This window comes from Vulpes vulpes, chromosome 13 (assembly GCF_048418805.1).
Source record: "Vulpes vulpes isolate BD-2025 chromosome 13, VulVul3, whole genome shotgun sequence".
NCBI lineage: Eukaryota > Metazoa > Chordata > Mammalia > Carnivora > Canidae > Vulpes > Vulpes vulpes.
In genome coordinates this window covers 132,780,247-132,805,591 of record NC_132792.1, presented here as the reverse complement: position 1 = coordinate 132,805,591, position 25,345 = coordinate 132,780,247, and the positions used below count along the sequence as shown (strand labels likewise).

Here is a 25,345-nt window from a genome sequence, read left to right as displayed (position 1 = left end):
TTTTTTTTTGAATCTTTAGGGTTTTCTCTATGTAAGATCATGTCATTTGCAAACAGATTAATTTACTTCTTACTTTACAACTTGGATGATTTTTATTTCTTTTGTTGCCTAATTGGTCTGGCTAGGACTTCTAGTATTCTGTTGAATGTAAGTGGCAAGAATGAACATCCGGCCTTGTTCCTGATCTTAAAGGAAAAGTTTTCAGGTTTTTTTTTTTTTTTTTTTTTTGCCATTGAATATGATGTCAGTTATGGGCTTTCATAAATGACCTTTAATATATTACGATGAATACCTTCTGTACCCAGTTTGTTGAGAGTTTTAGTCATGAAAGTGTATTGAATTTTGTCAAATGTTTTTTCTGCATCTATTGAGATGATTACGTGACTTTTATCCTTCATTTCATTAATGTGGCATATCACGTTAATTGATTTGCATATTTTGAACCACACACCACTCTTTATAGTTATAGTTTCCTAATTAAACAGACCATCAAAATTTACAAATTGCACTTAGCTGTGAGGTCTTTTTGGTTTGCCCTATTCTATGACAGTCTTCTAGGCTCCAAGAACCCAATTTAAGATGGGTCAGTATTATCTAGTTTGCTATTGCTGGAACTGTTCTTCCGAAACAGTCTTTTAATTAGTTTCTTTACTTTCATTTGTTCCCCTATCATTTATTCTCCAGAATTATCTTTTAAAATCATGAATCAGATCATGCTGCTCTGATATATAAAAGCATTTGCTGAAGAGAATGTGTGGTCAGGAAGTGTTTTTAAAAAAACAGGAATATCATGCCATATTCATATATTGTGGAGAATTGCCCAGGAAAGAGGGAAAGAACAACTTGGAAGAGAAATTGAACAAATTATAGGAGAGATGTTCTTGGGTAAGTGTGAAATGACGGAATCAGGACATTGGCAGGAATTGCCCTTCAGAGCATAGGTAGTCACCCTTAGTAACAGGAAAGAGTATATGGGCACACCTGCAGGTGGCTTGGGAAGTGTGGTGAGGGGAACCTGATGATGCTCACTGCTAATTGTCACTATTTTCTCATCTGAGAGTGAGCTAAGAAGGAAGTGGTGGAGGATGTGGTGAGAGGAGACCGTATAAAATAGTCATCTTAGGAGATCAGATTGGGGAGGGAAGAAATTAGAACAACCTAAGAGGGTTTGGAAGCAGTAGTGTCGGCATGAATCGGAGAGTGATCAGTTAGGCAGCCGAGCAGCTGAATGTTTTTCCTCTGCTTAAGGTCAAGTGCTCAGGTGGAGGTTTGACGTCTGTAGTGAGTTGACTTTTGACCAGAGTTGGAGTCCTGCCATATGACTATGTGAACGATAGGGGGCAGTGAGTTGCATGCACATGCAAGCTTGATATTACCGAATCACAAAGTCTAGATTTTTTTTTTTCAACATAGTGATTTGATGATTACATACATTGCAAAATGCTCACCATAGGCATAGTTATACAAAGTTATTATGATATTATTGATTGTATTCCCCATCCCGTACCTTTTTTTATCCTCATGACCTACTTATTTTATAACTGGAAGTTTGTAGCTCTTAATTCCTTTCTCCTATTTTGCCTATCCTCCCACCTCTCTGCCCTGTATTTATGAGTCTGTTTCTGGATTTTGTTTTGTTTCTTTGTTGTTGTTTTGTCTTGTTTATTTGTTATTTATTTATTTATTTATTTATTTTTTAAAAGATTTTATTTATTTATTCATGATAGTCACACACACACACACACACAGAGAGAGAGAGAGGCAGAGAGGGAAGCAGGCTCCATGCAGGGAGCCCGACGTGGGATTCGATCCCGGGTCTCCAGGATCGCGCCCTGGGCCAAAGGCAGGCGCCAAACTGCTGCGCCACCCAGGGATCCCTATTTGTTATTTAGATTCTACATATAAGCAAAATCATATGGTATTTGTCTTTTTCTACAGTCCCTACATTCCTTTAGATGCATTCCAGTGAATTTATTGAACTCTCAACTCTTTTATGGCCTTCATGAGTAGACATCTCATCCCTTTCTCTCTTTACCCCCATCTTGTAAAAAGAGCATAAAAGACCACTGGAAATAATCAATTTCTAGGTTTTTTCTTTCTTTTTATTTCTAATCAGCTGATACCATAACAACATCATTTTAGTACAACCAAATCTTTTGTGAATTAGGGGGTTTTATTTGAGGCCTATGAAATGGTTTATATGAGAGAGAGATATGAATGCTCAGAGTGCTGCCGTAAACAACTCTCTTTGTAAAATGAACATGGAACTTCCCAGCAGCCTTCAAATGCACAGAAATCATGATTATCTTGCTCTAGCACTGGGAGCAGGTGGAGCTGGGAGAGGCCCAGGAATACCAGTGGTAGCCTTGGGATCAGCCAGGGAAGGATGGGAGGTGGCCTTTACCACTTGAATATAGTTCAAGGCTGTGAGGGTCATGATGTGGGAATGGAGGGACCAGAGCACTGTAAATCTACTATGTGCATCTGACAGGCCATCTGGGTACTTCTTATAGGAAAATTAGGAAAATGGCCATTAGCAAAGCCAGAAGGCTTAAGAGTTTAAGCAAGCTTGCAAAGGGAGTTGGGGATTCTTGTACAATTCGAGTTTTGGTGACTTTGAATGTTCGATCCCATTGAGTCAAGATCGCATTTCTGGCTCCTTTCCATTTCCCTGGGCCAGTCAAGCGGAACTGGTACGGTGTGCATGGGCCAAAGAAGATGGTCAAAGCCAGACGTGGGTCCGTCAGGAGCAATGAGAATAGGTTGGGTTTTGCATTGATATTGGTCAGGAGTTCATCTATGTATGTGATGTAATCTGATTGTAAAGCTTTGCAGTAGCACAAGCCAAACCTTTATAAAAGGAAAATTGGGGATAAAGAAGACAAAAAGATAAAATAATGATAATTCAGAACAAGAAAAAGTGCCAAGAGTAAACAGTGACAATAGAAAATTTGAAATGGTTTGTGTATTCTTCCCTCAAAGCCCACAGCTGTCTAATGGTTTTGTTGTTGTTGTTGTTGTTTAAATGTATGAGTTCCTTGACAAGATACTCTATAGGCATGGTGCTCCACATGCTCATAATGCAGCTAGTATTTCTTTAGTTCTTTTGTCAAATAATTAGCAATTTCTAGAAAAAATTTTTTAAATAAATAATTTCACTTTTCCTAAATTTTTCTAAAACTCAATTATTGTTAGATTTTTATAATGTGAAAGTCCACAAGAACCCCTAATGCTGGTATCAGGCCCCAAAATCACTGACTGACCTATGTGACAAGCCTTTCCGTTGTGCACTTCTTTTTTTTTTAATTTTTAAAAATTAATTAATTAATTAATTAATTAATTAATGATAGTCACAGAGAGAGGCAGAGACACAGGCAGAGGGAGAAGCAGGCTCCATGCACCGGGAGCCCCATGTGGGATTCGATCCCGGGTCTCCAGGATCGCGCCCTGGGCCAAAGGCAGGCGCTAAACCGTTGTGCCATCCAGGGATCCCCCCATTGTGCAGTTCTAATTAATTATCTATGTTATAGCAGAATTCCGTAATGGAGATCAAATCGTATTCCAGGTTGAGGGTGAAATAGAGACATCTAGAATGTTTTTATTATTTTGGGATTTAGCGCTTTGACAAGGATAGAGCAACATGAAGTTTGAAATTATATATAAATTAGAGAAGTGATAAAAATTCTTAAATGCAGTGACTTTCAAACTTTCTTTTGGTCTCAGAAATCATTTTTTAAGTGAAAATTTTTATTAAAGCCCAAAACAGATAAACAGTAAATCAGATAAAACCAGGGATGTTTTAAATGGTTTAGGAGTGAGAATGGGTGGAGGGGGAGGCTAAGACTCCCTTCTTTGCTGGCCACCTCCCCTCTGTAATCCCTGGCCCTTGAGTACCAGTCAAAGAGCAGAGCATAAGTGGAAACCTCTCCTCTAGGGGACAGGGTCAACAAAGTTATTCTGACAAAAGGCCAGATGGTAAGTACATTAGGCTTTGAGGGCCATATTAAGGTCTTTGTCTCAACTACTCAACTCCCCTGTTGTAACTCAAAAGCAGCTATACACAATCTGTAAGTGAATAAGTGTGGCTATGTTCTCATAAAACTTTATATTTGGCCACTGTGGTTTAGGTTTCATATAATTTTCACATATCATAAAATATTCTTCTTTTATACCACCCTTTTAAAAACATAAAAGAAAAATTCAAGTTGTCGTCAGATTTGGCCCTCAGGCCATAGTCTGCAGAATCTTGCTCTAGAGTAGCAATCTGAATAAAACAATAGAGCTGGATACGGATTTGTTGAATGAATGAGTAAGCAGACCCTTCTGGCGTCAGAGGGAATGAACACAGCTCTTTGATTATGAATAAGGTGTGGAATAATGTATCTGGGAGATGAGAGTTCATTATATTTGGTTTTGAATCCAGATTCCATGTGGCATTGGATAATCATGGTCTGAAGTGATGATCTGGGGACACTTAAACTTCTCAATTCCCTTTGTTCCCTCTTCCCTTAACAGGCTATCCTAGATTTTTCCCCCCTAAATCTCAGGTGTTCTTTTTCCTCCAGTGTAACTCACCTCTGTCTGCTATTGTTCTACCAGTTTGAGTTATGAATCAAAAAAGATGTGTAAGTGGTTGACTTGGTTAACTTACCCACTGGGTTTGTTTTCTTTTCTTGCGTTAACTTCCTCTGTCATGGCACTTTGTGGTGGTAACTTATTTATACCTATGAAATATACAAACAAGAAGGACAATTTAACTGCTTTCATGGGTGAAGATGCTTTACTACTGCTCATCTTTTATTTTTAGTACCCAATGACTTGTCTGTTCTTCTGGCAATAAATGTTAGAAGCCTATATGAATTGGTGGTATATAACGCTACCTGGTAATAATGCTATCACCCAAAAAGTTGTAAACATATGGTCATCTCACTACTTATTTAATACAACAAAACCTCACAATTGAATTTTCTTACTCAATTGAAATTTTACATTTTCATTGAACCTGTTGAATCAGTGAAAATAACAGGTAGACACAACTTCTATTTTGTGGCCCCTGATTTATCTTTTGTGCTGGTAATGGCTAAGATTCATTACAATAGCATAATTCCATAAAGACTAGAATGAATCCTGCTTTTAAAGATTCTGTGGTGTTAGATAGGAGCTGGGGATGGTCTCAAAATTTCCAATATCCCAAATAACATGGCAAACCAAAGACATGTGCCCCGTAGTTTCTCATGCACATACCTTTCAGGACTCGAACAGCCCATCGTGCTTGTGTTTCTCCTGTGGGTATCATGGAGCCTAAGGGTTTGATGAGGCCAATGACAGCCAGGGTTGGCTTTGGCAGATGCACAGGGAAGATGTACTTGTACAGCGATGCCTGGCCATTTTCAACTTTGACTACAGTCTCATCAAGGAAGGGGAAAGCAAAGGTGTATCCAGTGGCAAAGACGATGATATCAATGGGCTCTTCCTTTGGGGTGTTGTTAAATACAACAGAATTTTCCTTCACCTCCTTTATGCTTGGCTTTATGAGCACTTTTCCTGTGATGATACAGCCTGGAAGCTCATCATTTAGCACAGGCTCTCTCAGCTGTATCCTAAACAGAAATGTGGGCAGGGAAGAGATCTGCCAGTGACCAGTGTGGCCAGCTCTCCCTCCCCCTTCCCTTCTCTTATTCATTCTGGGACTCTCCCCTTGTCCAGGCAGGAGGTGCCAGTCATGGGAGAAGTTACCTCTATGGGAGGGATTCATGCATGTCCAAGAAGAATGATGAAATGTGCTTGCCATTTACTAGAGTTTGGAAGCCTGTAGAGAAGGGGGTCAGAGCTTTCTGTGGCTCCTGTTTCCCTTGCTGAATTTCAGCACTCAGTTATCACTGTCATTAGAGATAGGGCAGTGCTGAAGGACTACAGGGGAAGCCAGGGACTTCTACATCTGCTGAGGACTCCTGGGAGCTCTTTCCTCCTGGGAAGCAATTGTACAAAGAAAGCATGCATGTGTTTAATAGGAACAAGGGCAGGATTACCATCTTATGCCTATGCCTTTGGAATCACTAAGCAAATGCTTTGTGAGATGATTTTAAATAAGCTGAGCCATTTTGAGCTTATGGTGAATGCATGGAAAAAGACGGTGTGTCAAAGTGGAAAGAATACTAGAATAGGTGGGAGGAAGGGTGGCTTCTTGTCCTAATGTTTTTTCTTAACAGAGCTTGAGGAAGTCATTTGGTCCCAACTGTCTTTTATTCATCTGTAAAATAGGGTTACTGACACTTGCCATCCTTAGTTCATTGGGGAGGATGAAGAGCATATGAAATAGTATATATGCAAAAACTTTGGAAATGATAAATGATTAAATCCAAGAGTGAAGGGATTATAGTTCTTTAGGCTCATTTCACATCTTCTAAATTTATGTGATTAAATAAAATTTTATGGTCCCATAGCTACCATCCAGGTTAGACAAAGCTATGGTAGACACAGCTCTGGTGCCAAGAATCAGAACACTTGAGGGGCTTGGAGGTAGGAGGTGGAAGAGGGCAGGTAAGTTTTTCTTCATATTCAATCAAGTTGTTGTGTTATTGCCTGATTTGGATATTTCAATAGAAGGATCAAGGTTCCTTCTTCCTAATAGCCCTCAGCAGATACACTATATTTACCTGTCTTCTGGTACTAAGCCATAATTTGCATGGTTGAACCAGCTGTTCATCTTCCTTGCCATTAACCACGTCACAATTGGAGTTGGGAGAGCATTTCTGAACATGTTCTGAAATCGAGTCATGAACACCATGTCCCATGGGTACCCTGAGTCAAAGACTCGGCTCATCACCCATGCCCCTCCAGTGGTGCTGAGGAACACCTGGAAGCAATCAAAGAAGCCACTCAGTTTGACACACTGCACAGGGTTGGCTTTGCCAGAAATTCAGGAAGTCTCATGATTAGAATGATTTTGAGGGTCTGCCACCCTCAAAATACATCCTCAACAAGATAGTTTTGGCTCTTCCCTCTCCTGTTTTAAAGTTATTCTTTTGATATCATGGTTTGAGTATCTAGAGTATTAAAATGCCTGAGAACATATAATTGAGAACTTATTGTCTGCCAGACACAATGACAGTGAATGAGATACTGTGACAACCCAGGGGGATTGAAAGTCTCATGTGAAAAACAATGAGCAGGTGGTTACGATTTTGTAGGTAATAAGAACAGGGCATGGCAGCAGTTGAAAGTCATCTACAAAGAGTTTCAGTAGAAACCATTGTTTGAATTGACAATAAAGTTCAGTAATACAATTAGTGAATTCTTTTTTTTTGTTTTACTTTACAGATTGACTGAGTTTACCAGCTAAGTTTGAAATTTCCAATAATTAGAGAAATATAAATAATAATATGCTACCCACATATAGTGGTCATAGTCCGTGAGACTGTGTTAATTTTTATTTCAGGACCTCCTTTCCCTTCTTTTAGGATAACTCCACCAAACTGCTAAATCTCTCCAAATCAATCAACCAATCAGGTTCCTTTTTGAAAGTCCTCAAAAGGAATATTAAAGTCACACACTCCCAATCCTTTTTCTTCATGGCTATTTTCACTCTCACTGTTAGTGACCTAATTATCTATACTTATTTAGTTGGCGTCTGTGCCCCCCCATGACTCTATGCTTCATGATGTCAGAAATCTTGTTTTTACTGTGTTCTTCAGTGTATCCCTAGTGCCTGGCACCACATTTGGCACATCAGAAGCCAACAACTAATCTGTATTTGTTGAGGAATGTTAATTACAATTATTACATAAATTCATACTAGGGAGAGACCACTGTGTTGGGGTGAGATAGTTGGGGATGTACATGGATTGTAGTAAAGGAGAAAAGGCACCAGAGAAGGGAGGAGTATGGTATGAGCAAAGAGGAAAACAGACGCAGAATCAGAAAGGGCTCAAAGTAGTGGGAGATAAAGATGAAATGGCAGATTTGAACCAGATTAAGGAGAACCCTATAATGCAGGGCTGATCCATCTGCAATTTATTATTTGTATTTTCTTTTGTGTTGCTTATTTTATTATTTTAGTAAAATGAGTTTCCCTGCACATTTTGGCAGGAGCATGGAGCCAGCATAGCTTTCTTAGCTTTCACTGTTTTTGCAAAGTGATCAAAAGTGGCCTGTGCTTTCTCAGATCTGCTTCCTCTGCTGCTCTCTCCCACTTTTTATTTTTTTGGTTGAGTATAATTGACTTTTTTTTTTTTAAGTAAGGGGAGTTATTAGAAGTTTTTAAACATGAGAGCCTCATAATGAAAGGTGGCTTCTCAGAGGATTTGTTTGTTGGTGTTAGGGTATCTGTATGGATTGCCACGTGTGGGAGGAGGGACTGGGCATTTATGGATGTGGGTAGTATTAGGAACAGGTGCTTTGAGTCAGAGGGACTTGCACTTGAAGACTGGCTCTGCCATCTGCTAGTGGCACAACTTCAAGCATGCTACTTAGCTTCTATAAGCCTAAGTTCCTTCATTTATAGTCAAGGGTACAGATATGATAGTACCTACTCCAGTGGCTTCTTTTGATGACTGGTTGAGATCATGCAGTAAAGCATTTATTGAAGTGCTTGACACAGAGGAAGCCCCAGTAAATATGAATTATTTCTACAATTATTATTAGGAGGACAGTGCAGTAGCCTTACTGTGAGGTAATATGGACCTGCTGAGGGTAGTGGTGGTTAACAAGGAAAGGAGGGAGCAAATGGGAAATCTTAGCAAGGAAAAGGATAGGATTTTTTTCATCTATGGGATTAGAGAAGACAAAGGTGTCTCCTGTAGCTCTTGTTGGATGACTGGTAACATGACAAAAATAGGAAGTCAGAGAAGTTGGTCTTGGAGGAAAAATGACACTTCAAATTTGCAGTAAAATTTATAAACATGTAAGAAAAAAACACTTGAAAAATCTGTTTTTTGCATGTGTGTGCTTTAGGCATATTTCTTTCTTTTATCATTTTTCACTGTTTGCCTGAGGCACGCACCTTAAGATAAAGCTCTTCATTAAATAACATGAAGAATGGTACCTTTTTTGCCAGGCGGCTGGTCTCTACAGCAATGTCTGTGCCTGAATTCCCCATTCCAATCACAAGGACTCTCTTGTCCTTAAATATATCTGGATGTTTATACTGTCGGCTATGAAAGTATTGGCCTTTAAATGTATTTATACCTATAGAAAAAGAAAGTCAAATAAGGAATTTTACAGAATCAGTGAATGAAACACAAATATTGTTTCCTTAATAGTTTCCTTTTGATGGATTATTTTGGTTGTTTTTAATAGCATACTCAGTTTTAAGAAAATCCAAAATATGAATACATGACTTTCTATGAAGACATAGAAATTAGTGATTGTTTATTTAATGGAGGTACTCCATTTAAAAGTTGGTAGAAATCAACAGGACAGTAATATTATATTTATTAATATTTGATTATATAGAACTTTCACAAGCAAGGAGCAAGAGCAGAGAAGTTAAAGGAAACTATGAATCAGTTCCTCTATTCAGCAAAATTTTTTTTGGCATCTATGTGCTTGGTACTGTGCTAGTTGATATTAGTGAAATAAGATAAATGAAATGTGGTTCCTATTCAAAAAGATCCATATGGTTTGGGGGAAATTCATTGATAGTTCACTGTGGTGACTGACTATAACTCAGGCTGAGTTTGCTGAGTCAGCAAGAGTTGACTCAGAGAAAAAGGGATTATGTTAGTCACACTGGGGTTTAGATCTACTGTTTTAACTGGAGAGGGAGAAATTAAGGAGTCAATCCCATTTACAATTGCACCCAAAAGCATAAGATACCTGGGAATAAACCTAACCAAAGAGGTAAAGGATCTATACCCTAAAGGATCTATACCATAAAAAACACTTCTGAAAGAAATTGAGGAAGACACAAAGAGATGGAAAAATATTCCATGCTCATGGATTGGAAGAATTAATATTGTGAAAATCTCTATGCTACCCAGGGCAATTTACATGTTCAATGCAATCCCAATCAAAATACCATGGACTTTCTTCAGAGAGTTAGAACAAATAATCCTATTTTTTTAAAAGATTATTTATTTATTTATTCATAGACACACACACACACACACACACACACAGAGAGAGAGAGAGAGAGAGAGAGAGAGAGAGAGAGGGAGCAGGCACCATGCAGAGAGCCTGACGTGGGACTTGATCCAGGGTCTCCAGGATCACGCCCTGGGCTGCAGGTGGCACTAAACCGCTGCGCCACCAGGGCTGCCCTAGAACAAATAATCTTAAGATTTGTGTGGAATCAGAAAAGACCCCGAATAGCCAGGGGAATATTGAAAAAGAAAACCAGGGGCATGCCAGATTTCAAATTGTACTACAAAGCTGTGATCATTAAGACAGTGCGGTACTGGCACAAAAACACATAGATCAATGGAACAGAATAGAGAATCCAGAAATAGGCCCTCAACTCTATGAAACTAATACTGGACAAAGCAGGAAAGACTATCCACTGGAAAAAGGACAGTCTCTTCAATAAATGGTGCTGGGAAAATTGGACAGCCACGTGCAGAAGAATGAAACTAGACCATTCTCTTACACAAAGATAAAATGGATTAAAGATCTAAATGTGAGACAAGAATACATCAAAATCCTAGAGGAAAACACAGGCAACACTCTTTGAATGTGGCCACAGCAACTTCTTGCAAGATACATCCATGAAGGCAAGGGAAACAAAAGCAAAAATGAACTATTGAGACTTAAGATAAAAAGCCTCTGCACAACAAAAGAAACAGTCAACAAAACTAAAAGACAACCTACAGAATGGGAGAAGATATTTGCAAATGACATATCAGATAAAGGGCTAGTATCCAAGATGTATAAAGAACTTGTGAAACTCAACAGCAAAGAAACAAACAATCCAATCATGAAATGGGCAATAGATATGAACAGAAATCTCACAGAGGAAGACATAGACATGGCCAACAAGCACATGAAAAAATGCTCTGCATCACTGGCCATCAGGGAAATACAAATCAAAACCACAATGAGATACCACCTCACACCAGTGAGAATGGGGAAAATTAACAAGACAGGAAACAACAAATGTTGGAGAAGATGTGGAGAAAGGGGAACCCTCTTGCACTGTTGGTGGGAATGTGAACTGGTACAGCCACTCTGGAAAACTGTGTGGAGGTTCCTCAAAGAATTAAAAATAGAGCTACCCTATGACCCAGCAATTGCACTGCTGAGGATTTACCCCCAAAGATACAGATGCAGTGAAATGGCAGGATACCGCACCCCAATGTTTATAGCAGCAATGTCCACAATAGCCAAACTGTGGAAGGAGCCTCGGTGTCCATCAACAGTGAATGGATAAAGAAGATGTGGTTTATGTATACAATGGAATATCACTCAGCCATTAGAAATGACCAATACCCACCATTTTCTTCGACGTGGATGGAACTGGAGGGTATTATGCTGGGTGAAGTAAGTCAATCAGAGAAGGATAAACATTATATGGTCTCATTCATTTGGGGAATATAAAAAATAGTGAAAGGGAATAAAGGGGAATGAGAGAAAATGAGTGGGAAATATCAGAGAGGGTGACAGGACATGAGAGACTTCTAACTCTGGGAAACGAACAAAGGGTAGTGGAAGGGGAGGTGGGCGGGGGGATGGGATGACTGACTGGTGACGGGCATTGAGGGGGACACTTGGCAGGATGAGCCCTGGGTGTTATGCTATATGTTGGCAAATCGAACTCCAATAAAAAATATACAAAAAAAGTACAAAAACAATAAAATGAGTATTGATATCATTTGCAGGTCATATGTAGATTGTGAATCCTCCACTGGACTCCTATAAAACTCTTTTCATTCCTTCTTTACAGGCTACATACCCTGTGAGTGCCAAATAAATTCAGTGTACTCTCTATGTCAATTTTCTGGATTCTTGGAGTGACCCTGTACCAGGCACTCCTCCCTGGCAGTTTGGAGTAGTTTTCCTTATCAGGGATTTTCTGTGTGTACAAGAACTGAGAAAGGATTGGGTTGTCTTGTCCATTTTTAATTGTTCAAGCAGAAGCTGTTGAGCCTTTCTCAGGGATGTTGGAGAATAGTTCCTTGTATAGGGAAGAAGACTGGACTTGGTGATTTTCGATTCAATGATTCTATTCCATGGCAGTGTTCAGGATGTACTTTATTCTGACTTGACTTGAATAAGGTCTGGGGGCCATTGGAAGTGTGAGTTTATTGTGAGATGAGCCTTGAGATCATTCCAGGCCATATTTAGATGATAAAAATTTCCTAAAGTTTTAACTTTTTGAAAACTTATTGCAGATAAAATAAACCAAACCATTGCATCTTCTATTCCCTCTGTATTGTAATCTAATGGAAATTTGATATAGATTAACATGAATCATGGTTGCAAAAACCAGATATGGAAGCTGAAACCCAAAGATGACTTAACTTGACTCCCTAGATTCTTCTCCCTGTTGACTACTGACCTAGTGCCATATACTTCTGGTCTAGCTAAACTTTTATAGAACAAACAAACAAAAATCACATTACGTTTCCCTTTATTCATTGATTGACCTTTGTGGCCTCTAAACTCAGCTTTGGTTGTATGCTACCACTGAAGCTAACAACTTGTGTAAGCATTGTGTGTCTTAGAACTTTCTGAATGTTACACATCACTTAAGGAGTGACACTGAACCTCAGGTGAAAAATAAAATTGCTTGCTAGTTATTTATTCTACTTTTTGGCACTTACAGGTTGTTTGGAACAAATGAAAATCAAAAATTGGGAGAAAGTGCTGGTTAGAAAAAAAATTCCTTTTACCTTACAACTTTATTTAATGGAGGAACTGTAAAAATTCATTCCTGGACCAAGCCAGTAGCAGGATGGCTCCCATAAGACAAATTAAGGTCAATTTCAGAAAATGATATACCTGGAAAAGAGTCCAGTGGCAAATGTGGGTTAGTAAGGAAACCAGTGCAGACCATGACAGCATCAAAGATGGCAGACTCTTGCTTTCCTTCATGCTGAGTGACTACCTCCCATTGGCCGGTGACAGTAAAATCTGGGCATTTTGTTACTTTGCAGACTTTAGTCTGAAAAAAGAATCATAGTCACAATTGTCAAGTTTCTAGTAAGGGCTTTCTGGCCAGTGTACCAGTTGACATTTCAAATGTTCTAGAGCACAGACTAAACATAATTAATAAGCATAAACTTAGAAATTGAATTGAATTATCAGATTAATAAGCATAAACTTAGAAATTGAATTGAATTATCAGATTAACCATTATTTTCTAAATGGAAGTATTCTAAGGTTAGAGTTGTGGTGGAGTATTTACGGGAAATGATGAGACCCAAAAAGTTTTAGTGATTTGCTCCAATTCTCACAGTAAGAATCAAGGTCTTCTGATGTCTTTTTCATTATTCTTTTTGTTGTAAGAAAGAATATTTCATTATTCTTTCTGTTGTACACCTAGAGCTGTACTTTAATAGGGGCATGGATAATATAAATTGAAAATATAAATTTGGTCTTGAGTATCTTACCTTATGAAAGGTCCTATAGAGTATATTGCCGAAATTTTCCCAGATTCAGAGAATGACTGAGAAATGCTAATTTTATGGCCTCAATGTTCTGGGAGAAGTCCAAATTTCAGTCTATTTTTTGTTTTAATCAAGTACGTATATATTAATGGGTGTGAGGTTCTGATTAAGAAAATATATAAAATAAATGTATAAGTCAAACTTAAGGCATAAATGCTCCACTGGCCAAGAGACTTTGCTGCCTTTCTTTTTCAGTTTTCAGAGAAGACAGGGTGTCTCAAGTCTTTCCTAATGGGGTCAGTATTTGGATAATATTTGAAGTGCTTGTTGGATTCCAACATTGGTATTAGGAAATCTTCCTTTTTTAAATAAAAGTTTGCAATTAGTTAAAAATTAATTAGTTTTTTTTTAAAAGATTTTATTTATTTATTCATGAGAGACACAGACTGAGAGAGAGGCAGAGACGCAAGCAGAGGGAGAAGCAGGCTCCACGCGGGGAGCCCAATGTGGGACTTGATCCCGGGACTCCAGGATCACGCCCTGGGCCGAAGGCAGGCGCCAAACCGCTGAGCCACCCAGGGATCCCTTAATTAGTTTTTAAATAGAATTTACTTTCATCTTAAAAATAAGAACTGTTTGTAATGAAAAATTTGGAATGCACAGAGAGGAAATAAATCTCTTATAGACAGCTACTTGTATGTAGTTTCTTAAAACTTTGGTGAACATCTAGTTTTAAACATTTTTTCAATTATTTTATTTTTTAAAATGGTTTTATTTATTTATTCATGAGAGACAGAGAGAGGGAGCTCCCACTGAGCAGGGAGCCTAATGTGGACTTGATTCCAGGACCCTGGGATCATGACCTGAGCTGAAGACAGACGCTTAACTGACCGAGCCACTCAGGTGCCCTTCAATTATTTTAAAACAGGCTTGGGGCAGCGTGTAGTAAAGTAGTGCTTCAGATTCAGAAACTCTGATGCATTAAAAAATATTTCTGTGGATCATGTCCATTCTCTGTGGTAGTGCTTCACTTTTACTGTGTGCCTTGCAAAATAAGGAAGTGGAATAAAATACTCTTTGGAAAACTGGAATACTTTTATTTTCTTCCAGCTTGATTGAAAGATAACTGGCATACAACACTGTATAAATTTATTTTATTTTATTTTTTAATAATAAATTTATTTTTTATTGGTGTTCAATTTGGCAAGATACAGAATAACACCCAGTGCTCATCCCGTCAAGTGCCCACCTCAGTGCCCGCCACCCAGTCACCCCCACCCCCCGCCCTCCTCAAATAAGTTTAAAGTATATGACATAATGATCTGATATATGTATATACTGCAAAATAATTACAACAAGCAATTAGTTTAGTTTATATCCATTACCTTGCATAGTCATAATTCTTTTTCTTGTGATAAGAACTTAAGATCTACTCTCTTAGCAACTTTCAAATATACGACACAGTTAACTATATATTAAGCATGCTATACGTTATATCTCCAGAATGGATTTATCTTATAACTGGAATTCTGTACCTTTTGACCACCTAACCCATACCTCCCAACCCCCACCATTCACCTCTGGCAACCACCAATCTGTTCTGTTTCTATGAATTTGTTGTTTTAGATTTCATATCCAAGTGAGATCATACAGTATTTGTCTGGCTTATTTCACTTAGCATAATACTCTAAAGGTCCATCCATATTGTTGCAAATGGCAGGATTTCCTCTTTTTTCATAGCTAACCAACCTTCCAGTGTGTGTGTGTATGTGTGTGCCACATTTTCTTTGTCCACATACCCATTGATGGACACTGAGGTTGTTTCCGTGTCTTGACTATTGTAAATAATGCTGCAATGAATGTGGGGGTGCAGATAGCTCTTTAAGATAGTGGTTTCATTTTGGTCAGTACTTTTAAGGTTGTGAATATGAATCTTATTTGCTACTAGTTTTGGTTATTCATGTTGCTTAGGAATTTATTACCATCCCCATCGGTAGCAGGGAGAGGGGGAGATCTAGGAGAAGGACAATACATGGATTTTCATGTTTCCTGGAGAGGAAAAGAAGGGGGGAAAGAGAGTGTATTCATATGCCCCCGTCCTTCTACCTTTTTCCTGTCTCTGTTCTTGGAAATGGGAAGGGAGGTGGGTAAAGCATCTGAAAAGAACAATATTCAAAGATTTTTCTATTCCCAAGGATATCTAGAAAATATTTCCTTCAAATAGAAAAGATTTCCTTCAAATAAACATGGCACAGGTTTATTCTTATAAAGGGATACTCAAGAAGAGAATACCTAGGTACTGGTAGAAGTGATCAGTGTCCCTATGTGCTTTGGTCCCAAGTTGAGAATGTGGTTTGATATTTTTAGGTCTCTTTGGATACTTGGATTAAATTATTACAAACCAAAAATTTATACACATGAACCCTTACAGAAAGTATCCACCTCCACATTTACTTAGGGTAGTTATGAGTACCAGACGAAAAGGAGTCCAGCTAGGTGTCATCAATCTTGCCAGTTCCTGATCTTGTCTACAGAACCAAGGGCTAGGCTATTGAGAGAAATGGGAAACAGGCAATACTTCCTGACTACTGACTGATGTTTTGTGTCTTACCTTGAATCGAATGCATTTCAGAAGGCTGAACCGGTTTGCATACATTTTGAGATATTCCAGGAATTGAGAATTTGGCACATAGTTTGGATAATCTTCTGGGAAAGGAAAGTCTGAGTAACAAGACATCTCCTTGCAGCTGTTGGAAACCACGGACTTGTAGAGGCTGGCTCTGCCTTCTTCAACATGTTCCTGTACAAACAATGTAAGCACATGAGTGTGTATGCATGTGTGCATGTGTGCATGTGTGCGCACACACATGGAATGGATGTTCGTATTTAGACATTTCAAACATTGACAAAGATTAAGGTTACCCTTTCTAATGGGATTTGTTATCCTGCCCTGGAGGTAGGGTGAACACTGAACACTGAATTTTATTATCAGAATTGCAATTTCATTCATTACATGTTAACAAATAAGCCCAGGATGGATTCACCTGTCCAGCTTCACATGGCATTACTGCGAAATACAGGAAAATATGGAGATAGACCAGAGCCAGAAAGTAGTATCTGGACTATGGATTGTTGCTAGGTATTTTGGTTTCACAGGGTGTTGTCGAAAGGATTATGGAGAAGGGGGTGCAGATTATGAAGACCGCACAACCATGTACATAGTGAAACACTCATTTCCCCCTCCCCCCATTTTTACCTGAATAACTGGTAAATATCAATATCTCAGACAACTACTGCCAGGTTGAGTAATAAGCAGTTTTGGTATATTTAGATATTTAGTCTTTAATATACACTGCCTCTGTCTTTTGGATGTATTTTGGAGGATGTTCTGAGTTTAATGGGAAATGTGGCTCTTAGTATTTTAATATTATTTGCCATTTTGGTTATGCATAGTTCTTCATTTTTTTCCTGTGATACAAAAATTAATTTTATTTGTGTGAATAAATGGAAAGATGAACATAAACTTCACACATGTGGAGGAGGGCTCATTTTGTTCCCTCAAAGGATGTGAATCTAGATCTGCCTGAAATGTATAGTGACTACAGAGAGCAAAATTATGAACATATCTTTGTGGTTTGAATTAATGTTACTGATCTCATCAACTAATGGGTTCACTATATCTTTTTTTTAAAACTTTTTTTTAAATTTTTTATTTTATTTATGATAGTCACCCAGAGAGAGAGAGAGAGAAAGAGGCAGAGACATAGGCAGAGGGAGAAGCAGGCTCCATGCACCAGGAGCCCGACGTGGGATTTGATCCCGGGTCTCCAGGATTGCACCCTGGGCCAAAGGCAGGCGCTAAACCGCTGCGCCACCCAGGGATCCTGGGTTCACTATATCTTGCTTGTCTGTGGCCCCGCCTCTGACTTGTCCAGAATAAATCTAGAAAAACTTACACTCAAGAGCCTAAGAGAGTTGGTTGTAAAATAGACTTTCCATACAGGCCTCCAGCCTCCACTTGAGTTAGGGGACGGAAGTGGGCTCTTTGCCAATGTATCTCTTTTCTTTTTAAAGGTTGCCACATCCTCTCCCACCCCAACGATTTCCATTGCAACCTTTATCTGTTTCCTCTTTGCCTGAGGCTGTGGTCACTGGGAGAGACAGAGTTATGCACCTCTGAGGGATGAATTAAGATCAGTGGTTTATAATCTCTGTAATCTTTGGCATGTCTCCCTATTTGGAAATGGAAGTGGTCTCCACATGTGTTTTCTGGGGTTTCTGCTGATCGCTGGTCCAATTTTGCATGATGACCCCTGATACCCAGAACAGGCACTAAGGATCCCCCTGTGGGCTTTCTGGTAAGTACAGCCCCTGCTAGAGCAGATACTTTAATTTGCAGGTTTGGAATTGGCCACCTGGTTTGAGTGCAGAGACCCATCTAACTAGCCTTGGGTGTGTGTGTGTGTGTGCATATGCATGTGCATGCACGGAGACAGGAAGAGGAGGATTGGATGCCTTTAGAAAGCTCAGGAGGTTCATAGCATGTTAGAGCTGGAAGGCCCCGTTAAGGTCACCTCACTTAAGGATTTCCTCTCAGGTGTCAGAGGTATCTATCTCAGAGTGGTCCAGTCATCTCAAGAGGCCACTGTGTCAAGAAAGGGCTGCAGAATGAAGGTGGGTGGTTTCTCCTGCTTCCCGGCCCCCTAGCTTTTTTTCAACCTGGTTTCAAGTTCTCATTTAATAAATGAAACAACGGGGCTGGAATGCCTTGTTAATTGGGCAGCTGCTGGATCACCCTCTTTGCCATCCTTTAGATGTCCTGTCATGGGCTTCACAATATGTGTTCACCACTGCCTCTATTTTTCTTACTTTTCCACACCCTTAAGCCCGACTCCTTCTTCACCCTCCACAGATGCTGCATTTTCCTGACAGCATTGCAGGGACTGACTTCGGAGATCATGCATCTTCCTTCCTCTCTACCTCAATGTTTTTCTTCATGTTCACTTTTCCTCCCCCCCACATTCCCCCCACCATCTTAGAGGAGGTTGTGCCTCTCCACTTTTCTGAGGCAAACCCTTTCATGTGCCTATAACTCCACTCCTTTCCTTTTCTGCCAGGATCTCATCCCAGTTTGGGCTCACATATGTAATGGTTTCAACCATCCTTACCTACTCTTTTCCCATTACCCTGGCGGCAGTCTGAGGGTAGGATGCAACTTTCTCATTTCTGTGTTCCCCTGGGCCTTGCGCGCAGGCATTTGACCTGACCAAGTCACACAGCCAGGTGTGGGCACAGCTGGATCTAGAATGCATTTCTCTTGATTCTTAGTTCAATGAGTTTCAGTGTTAATAATTAAGTGTCTGTGACCTATATAAGGTGCATTTTTCTCCAGTATCCCTAAGTTCTCTGGACTCACTTTTGCTTTGATGGAAATTACTTTAACCAGATAATTCTGCTACTTCCTCATCTAACTGAGAAGTCTCATCTTGCAAGCCAACTCCCAACTCTGATAGATTAGTCCTATTTTTTTCAAGTATGTGTTAAGAAGAGTTCTGAGGCTTATCAGAGGAAGTGTATCATGCTGGATTAGCAATGTCTTTTGGAGGAGGGGAGAGTTACAGCACAGGTGTTAGATTTCCTCTATCCTAATGTGATGTTTGTATTTTGAAACATGGAAACAGATGTGCTCTTTCACCTTGTGCCCTTGGGGAAGTTTCTATGTGCTGATGGTCACATTTGGGTGGTTAGGCACATCTCAAGACATGCAATTTGGGACGCCTCGGTGGCTCAGTGGTTGAGCGTCTGCTTTCGGCTCAGGGCGTGATCCCGGGGTTCCGGTATCAAGTCCTGCATCAGGCTCCCTGCATGGAGCCTGCTTCTCCCTCTGCCTATGTCTCTGCCTTCTTTCTGTGTCTCTCATGAATAAATAAATAAAATCTTAAAAAAAAAAAAGACATGCAATTCTTCTCTATGTGAGCCAAGCTGGCCTATGCTGGGAGAACTGCAACCAACTAGCAGCCTCGGCCTCTCTGGCCTTTGCTCACTGAGTTAGAAAACACTTCATTCCAGTTCCAAATTCCACTCTTCTATAGTGAGAGGAGTGCTACGTCTTCCTGTTAGTTCTTTATGGGCTCTGAGGCCTGGATATCTGAAACCTTGCTTCTTTTCACTGTTCTTGATGGCTTTCTCATCAACACTTACTGTTCTTGTGCTCTTGAGCAGGAGGGGAAGCAGGAAGCTTGGAAAGGCTGATGCGAATACTTCCCTGGCCACGCCATGGGACTCACAGGGCTTCAGTGGCCCCAGCAGTGCCCCCGAAGCCCCCATCGGCCCAGGCCCTCTGCTTCCTCACCTCACTTTCCTCTCCAGGCTGGACTGTAACCCTGCTGAGGTTTGAGAATATTACTTTCTTTTGCTTAGGGCTTCAAAAAAGGCTCCAAACCCACATTCTTTACTTCCAATGGTTCTTGGCATAGATTGGGGCTGCCTGGAGAGCAGGACCTTGAGTAAAGAGCTCATCCTACACTGAGCCCTGTGTCACTTCACCTCAGATGGAGGAGACCTGGGAACAGAAGCAGCTCCAAGTGGCTCTGTCTTATAGGCAGAGGCTGACATTCCTGCACTGCTGGGTTCGTACTTTTGTCCCAAACACCGAGGTCCCTGGCCTTGAGTCAGACCCTGTGGTTCTGCTCCTGCTCCCCTTGTTCTAGGCTTTCTTGGCATGTCCCAACCTCTCCATTCCCTGCCACCCTTTGGGGACATCTCTCTTGGCCCTAGATCAAGTTTGCGAGATGGCTCATGCATTCCCCACCCAAGCTTAGGCTGTGCCCTGCTTCTTTGTTTTACGAATTTCAGAGGTCCTCCTGGCTCCCTGTTCAGCAGATACTTCCAAGCCCTACCCCTCCCCACCCCCGCCCCCTCCCCGGCCCAGGGCAGTCAGTGCCATGGGAGAAATTCTACTTCTTTTCACATCCGTGCAGCCTTTCCCGACAGACACATCGCACAGCCCCGAGCCCCCCACTTACGGTGAATCTCCACAGCCCCCCGAGGTCGTCACTCCTCTCAAAGCATGTGGGCTCCAGTCCTTCCTCCAGGCAGCACTTGATGGAGGCCAGGCCACTGACCCCAGCTCCCACAATTGCAACCCGCTTGGCCATGTTCTCCTGTGTGGGGAAAGCAAAGCAGAGCCTTTTATTCACCAGTGGAAGCCCCACCCCATGCTTGGCTGCTCTAGCCAACCAGGAGAGAACCAGGGAGATGAAGAAATGTGAGAAATGTTCAGGCCACTTCTTTGCCCCTGTGCCTGGTGAGCTCCCACCCCCTCACTTGGAGCTGCTGCCCAATGTTAGCATGGTTGCTGCTGAGACAGAGGGGCTGAAATTGGACCCTTTAGTGGAGAGTTTTGCATCTGGACTGTGCTGCTGCCTCCAGCCTCCCTTCACTGACTCCAGAATGGCATAGAGTAGTGACCAGAAAGAATCACCTTGTCAAGCATGTTTTTTAAATAAACATATGAAACCATAGCTCAGATTGGTGTAGCGAACTGATGCAAGGCCACACAGCAGTGGTGAAGTGTAGTTGGGATTGGGAGCTGAGGCACCTTGGCCAATGTGGGTCCTGCTACCGCGCTGCCCCCGGAGAGTCCCAACCCTCTGGCGCTCCGTGGGGCCCAGCGCGGTCCATCCTCCTCCCACCCACAGCAGTGAACAGCTACCAGGGGAAGAGAGAGGCTGCTGTGTGTGGACAATCATCCCTCCCCTCCCCATCAGATACTGATTCACCCCAGGGAATGTGGCCCTGTCCCTACTGGCACAGGTGGAGGATCATCTGTCCTTGGGCCACATAAGAATGCCGATAGGCAATATAGCATAGTGGTTAAGCAAGCAGGCTCTGGCAGATTGCCCGGGTTAAAGTTCAGTTCTGTCAGTTACTGCTGTGTGATCTTGGGCAAGTTAGTTAACCTCTGCGCATCACAAGAATGGAGAAAACAGTGGTCGGTTCCTTGCAGTGTTTGGTGAGAATCAAGTGAGTCAACACATGTCAGTTGATGTAGAGCTGTTCCTGACACATAGCAAATGCTCAATAGATATAAGTTATTATTACTGTAAAAACATTTCCCCAAATTGGTGTCCTCTCCTGCCTTTCCCATCAGTGAGCCTCTGTTCTTTTATTTCCTATACGGTCTGGTCAATATACACGTTTAACCCTAAATCATACAATTTTAGATGTTGTTCACTAATACATTTTTGTGACAATTTTATCTCCTCATGTTAGTGAGTTTTTAAAGCACATAGGTCACAGAGTAGATGCTGTTTTCTTGTTTCACAGATGAGATCTTTACACAAAACTGGATACACATATTTTGCTTTTTAGTATTGGGAACCTGAGAGAGGTAGCTCCACTATAGAGACGTCACCTGCTTGCTCTCTGCGATTGCTCCTATGGCCAGGGAGGCACTGGGAACATAATATAACAGATGCCCAAGCAATAGCTCTTGAATGAAAGGCCCTTTTTTTTTGTGTGTGTGTTCTTTAAATGTGTTGTAGGGCTGGTTGCTTCCCTGTAACAACTGGCTCCGATTGACTGCGGAAGAGCTGGTAAATTACCTTTAGGAGAAGTCATGCTCTGGATCCTAATGGACAACCTTATACAATTTTCCCCTTCCTGGGTTCTAGAGAAGTAAAGTGACCCTACATTTAGAGATGCAGCTGATGTAAAGCAATAAATGTAGGTGTTGAGGCCAGACACATTTGTTTTAAATTCCTGCTCTATCAGGTTGGCGTATAGGAAAATACCCTCCTGGGGAGCCTCACGCTCCTCATCTGTAGAATGGGACATAGTGCTATGCATTTCTGTGGGACGTAGTAGGCATTCAAGGAAGAATATCCACTCTTATGGGAAAAATGACTCTAAGAAAGAAGGGGAGCATTGCACAGATAATACGATATTTGCAACTGTGTGCAGAAGCACGCTGGCCCTATAAAGACAGCAGGTCTGATGATAGCAAGATGCTCGTGTCCTCTGCAGGAGACCAGGAAACAAAGCAGTTTCCTTCTGTAAGGGGAGAACGTGGAGCCATTTCCAGTAGCTGGACTGAGAAAGAGGGTGGGGCAATTTCCCTAGTGTGGCTCCACCGAAACTAGACATCAGCAGGGAGAGAGATCTAACTTCCCTGGAGAGACGCTAGTCCATGGATATCCTGCCATGTATCCAGGGCAGTGTCCCAGGCAGGAAAAATGGGCTCTTGGTATAGCGAGAACCAGTGTGTACGTACGTTTCCTTGAGTAGGATGTTGTAGGTTCAAGGACATACTGCTGAATGCCAAAGGCAGGCGCTTCACTAACTGAGCCATCCAGATGCCCCCAAAGTTCCCAATTTTCAACCATAGAGTTAGAAACTGCTGTTTTTTTTCCCCCTGGGCATTTTATACTGCTTCCTCTACTTCAAAGAAGTAAAATGCAAATATATAATGTAGTGAAGTCAGATAGAGTGCTCATTTAAGTTTACTAGGATAATGTAGGGGGTCAGAACATGAGACTAGGCCTGCTATTTCCAAAATGATGCACAGAGGTGCTCTGATTAATTTAAAATATCAGGAATGTACATGTTTATTGAGTATGGAGCAAAACTGGAGGTAGTTGATAGTTTTAATGCCAGTTAGGATTGTGTTCCATTAGATGATGTCATATCTTTGCAATGCTAGATTGCTGGCAGTTGCAATGTTAAAAGCAAGTACCACATGAAAGTTGGTTAAGGTGGAATGGGGAATGAAGGGATGATATCTGATTCCAAGGATTGAGAAGTTGTATGGTGCCTAGCAGGAGCATTCACCTCATTATAAATAAGTGTGGTTATTCAAGGAAATAAAATGATTATTTTTCTTTCAATTTGTGTATTATTTTTCAAACAACTACAAAGACATAAGAACAGAAATACTTAATTTGTTTGTACCTGACTACTTATACACTATAGGGCCCCTTGAACCTAGACAGTTAGAGTCTTACCATCCAGATTTATTTTATTTTATTTTATTATTTTATTTTTTACGATTATTTATTTGAGGGAGAAAGAGAGAGAATGAGTGGGGGAAAGGCAGAGGGAGAAGCAGACTCCCTGCAGAGCAGGGAACCAGATGTGAGACTGAATCCCAGGACTCTGAGATCATGACCTGAGCTGAAGGCAGACACTTAAACGACTGAAACACTCAGGCACCCTATTTTATTTTATTTTATTTATTTTATTTTATTTTATTTTATTTTATTTTATTTTATTTTATTTTATTTTATTTATTTTATACTTTGCTTAAAATAAAATAATGTTATCTAGTAGAACACAGCCCTGATATTAATTTAATTTAATTTAATTTAATTTATTTTTTAAATAGGTTCTGTGCCCAATATGGGACTCAAACTCATGACCTCAAGATCAAGAGTCATTTGCTTTACCAACTGAGCCAGCCAGGCATGCTGGTTTATTGGCCTGGGGACCTTACCTTTTGATATCAGGAAAAGTGAACCTATATCTGAGTCTAGCACTATATCAATTAACCAGTGTTTCTTAACTCTCTCTGGTGCAACTTACCTGTATGTTTCCTAGTGCTCCATCTCTCCTAGTGCTGTCAGACTTACATCCAGCCCTTTATTTATACATTCCCCATCCCTCTCTTCCTCTTCCCTCTTTTCTCTGTCTGCCTGTCTCGCTTTCTTACACACACACACACACACACACACACACATGCCATCTTGGCACAATGATACAATATCCTTAGGTAGGCTGTGCATTTCAGGACTAATCAGAAATAAGTAGATTTAGTTGGATGGTTGGCAGTTGGAGATGCTCAAGGGTACCTCCTTAGCCCCTGAGAACAGATGAACATAAATTGGCAAGAAACTCATGTCAGAGCAGTGCCATGCTCTGCTATTCCTGTTTCCCAGCAGCCATTCCTTGCCTCCTCAAGCCCATTCCTAACCACATATGAAAAATTCTGATAGAATTAAAATGTATCTTGTCAGTTACAAGGCCATAGACATTCCCTAGGCTGGAGGAGAAACAAAGAATAATAAAAGCTGGAGACTTAGTTTCTCAAAAAAACAAAACAAACAAACAAACAAACAAACACAGCAGTTTCTAACCCGATAGTAAATCAGATGACATTAGACTATTTGTCTACAAAAGATTTCTAAAGCCTTTGAAATGTGTGGTAAATTCAGCTGGGGGTGGGATTAACAGTAGAGATCTGACAATAGAAACTCAAGAAACTTTGTCGTAGTGCCTAGAATGGAACACTTCTAACCACAGGAAGGACAGCACAGCAACATAAACTACGCAGATTCTAGAGAGGGGTTACCTCTCTCTGCACTTGTGCCAAATGTGATGATTTGGTAGGCAAACCTCCACACTGTGTCTGACACCTTGTTAGAAGGTTCTATATTAATGGAAACATTTAATGAAAAATTACTGATTTCTCTAAGCATTATGAATCCAAGTTTTTCCCTTTTGATTCACTACTTAATAATCTACCAGCAGTGTACTTACCCGTGTATGGGGGAAGACTTGATAGTATCTGCCTTTACGGTCCCTTGGTCCCTTTGCAAATGCGCAAGCTTTTAACACTGTCTGTACTTGGGGGCAGGGAATGATTCTCTAGTCCCTCCCAGGTCACAGACTGAGGAAGGGACACTGCGGAGGTGATTCTGTCCTGAAGCACAATAACAAAAGAGGAAATGTCTGGGCTCTACCTCTGAAATTCAAAGAAATCAGAGATTATATCTGGTTACTTAGTTTGTGTACTTACTTTACGT

General features: G+C 40.7%; 1 protein-coding gene across 1 annotated transcript; it reads right to left on the bottom strand.

Moving 5' to 3' along the window:
- Positions 1-2,080: 2,080 nt before the first annotated feature.
- On the bottom strand, positions 2,081-25,315 carry FMO1 (flavin containing dimethylaniline monoxygenase 1). Its single transcript, XM_072732985.1, has 9 exons — positions 25,080-25,315; positions 20,570-20,707; positions 16,156-16,344; positions 12,937-13,099; positions 9,044-9,186; positions 6,657-6,856; positions 5,245-5,600; positions 4,652-4,724; positions 2,081-2,850 (listed from the first exon to the last, which is right to left on the bottom strand). The coding sequence occupies exons 2-9, from the start codon at positions 20,699-20,701 to the stop codon at positions 2,508-2,510; spliced, it is 1,599 nt and encodes a 532-aa protein (XP_072589086.1). The 5' UTR covers positions 20,702-20,707; positions 25,080-25,315; the 3' UTR covers positions 2,081-2,507.
- Between the last annotated feature and the right edge of the window lie 30 nt (positions 25,316-25,345).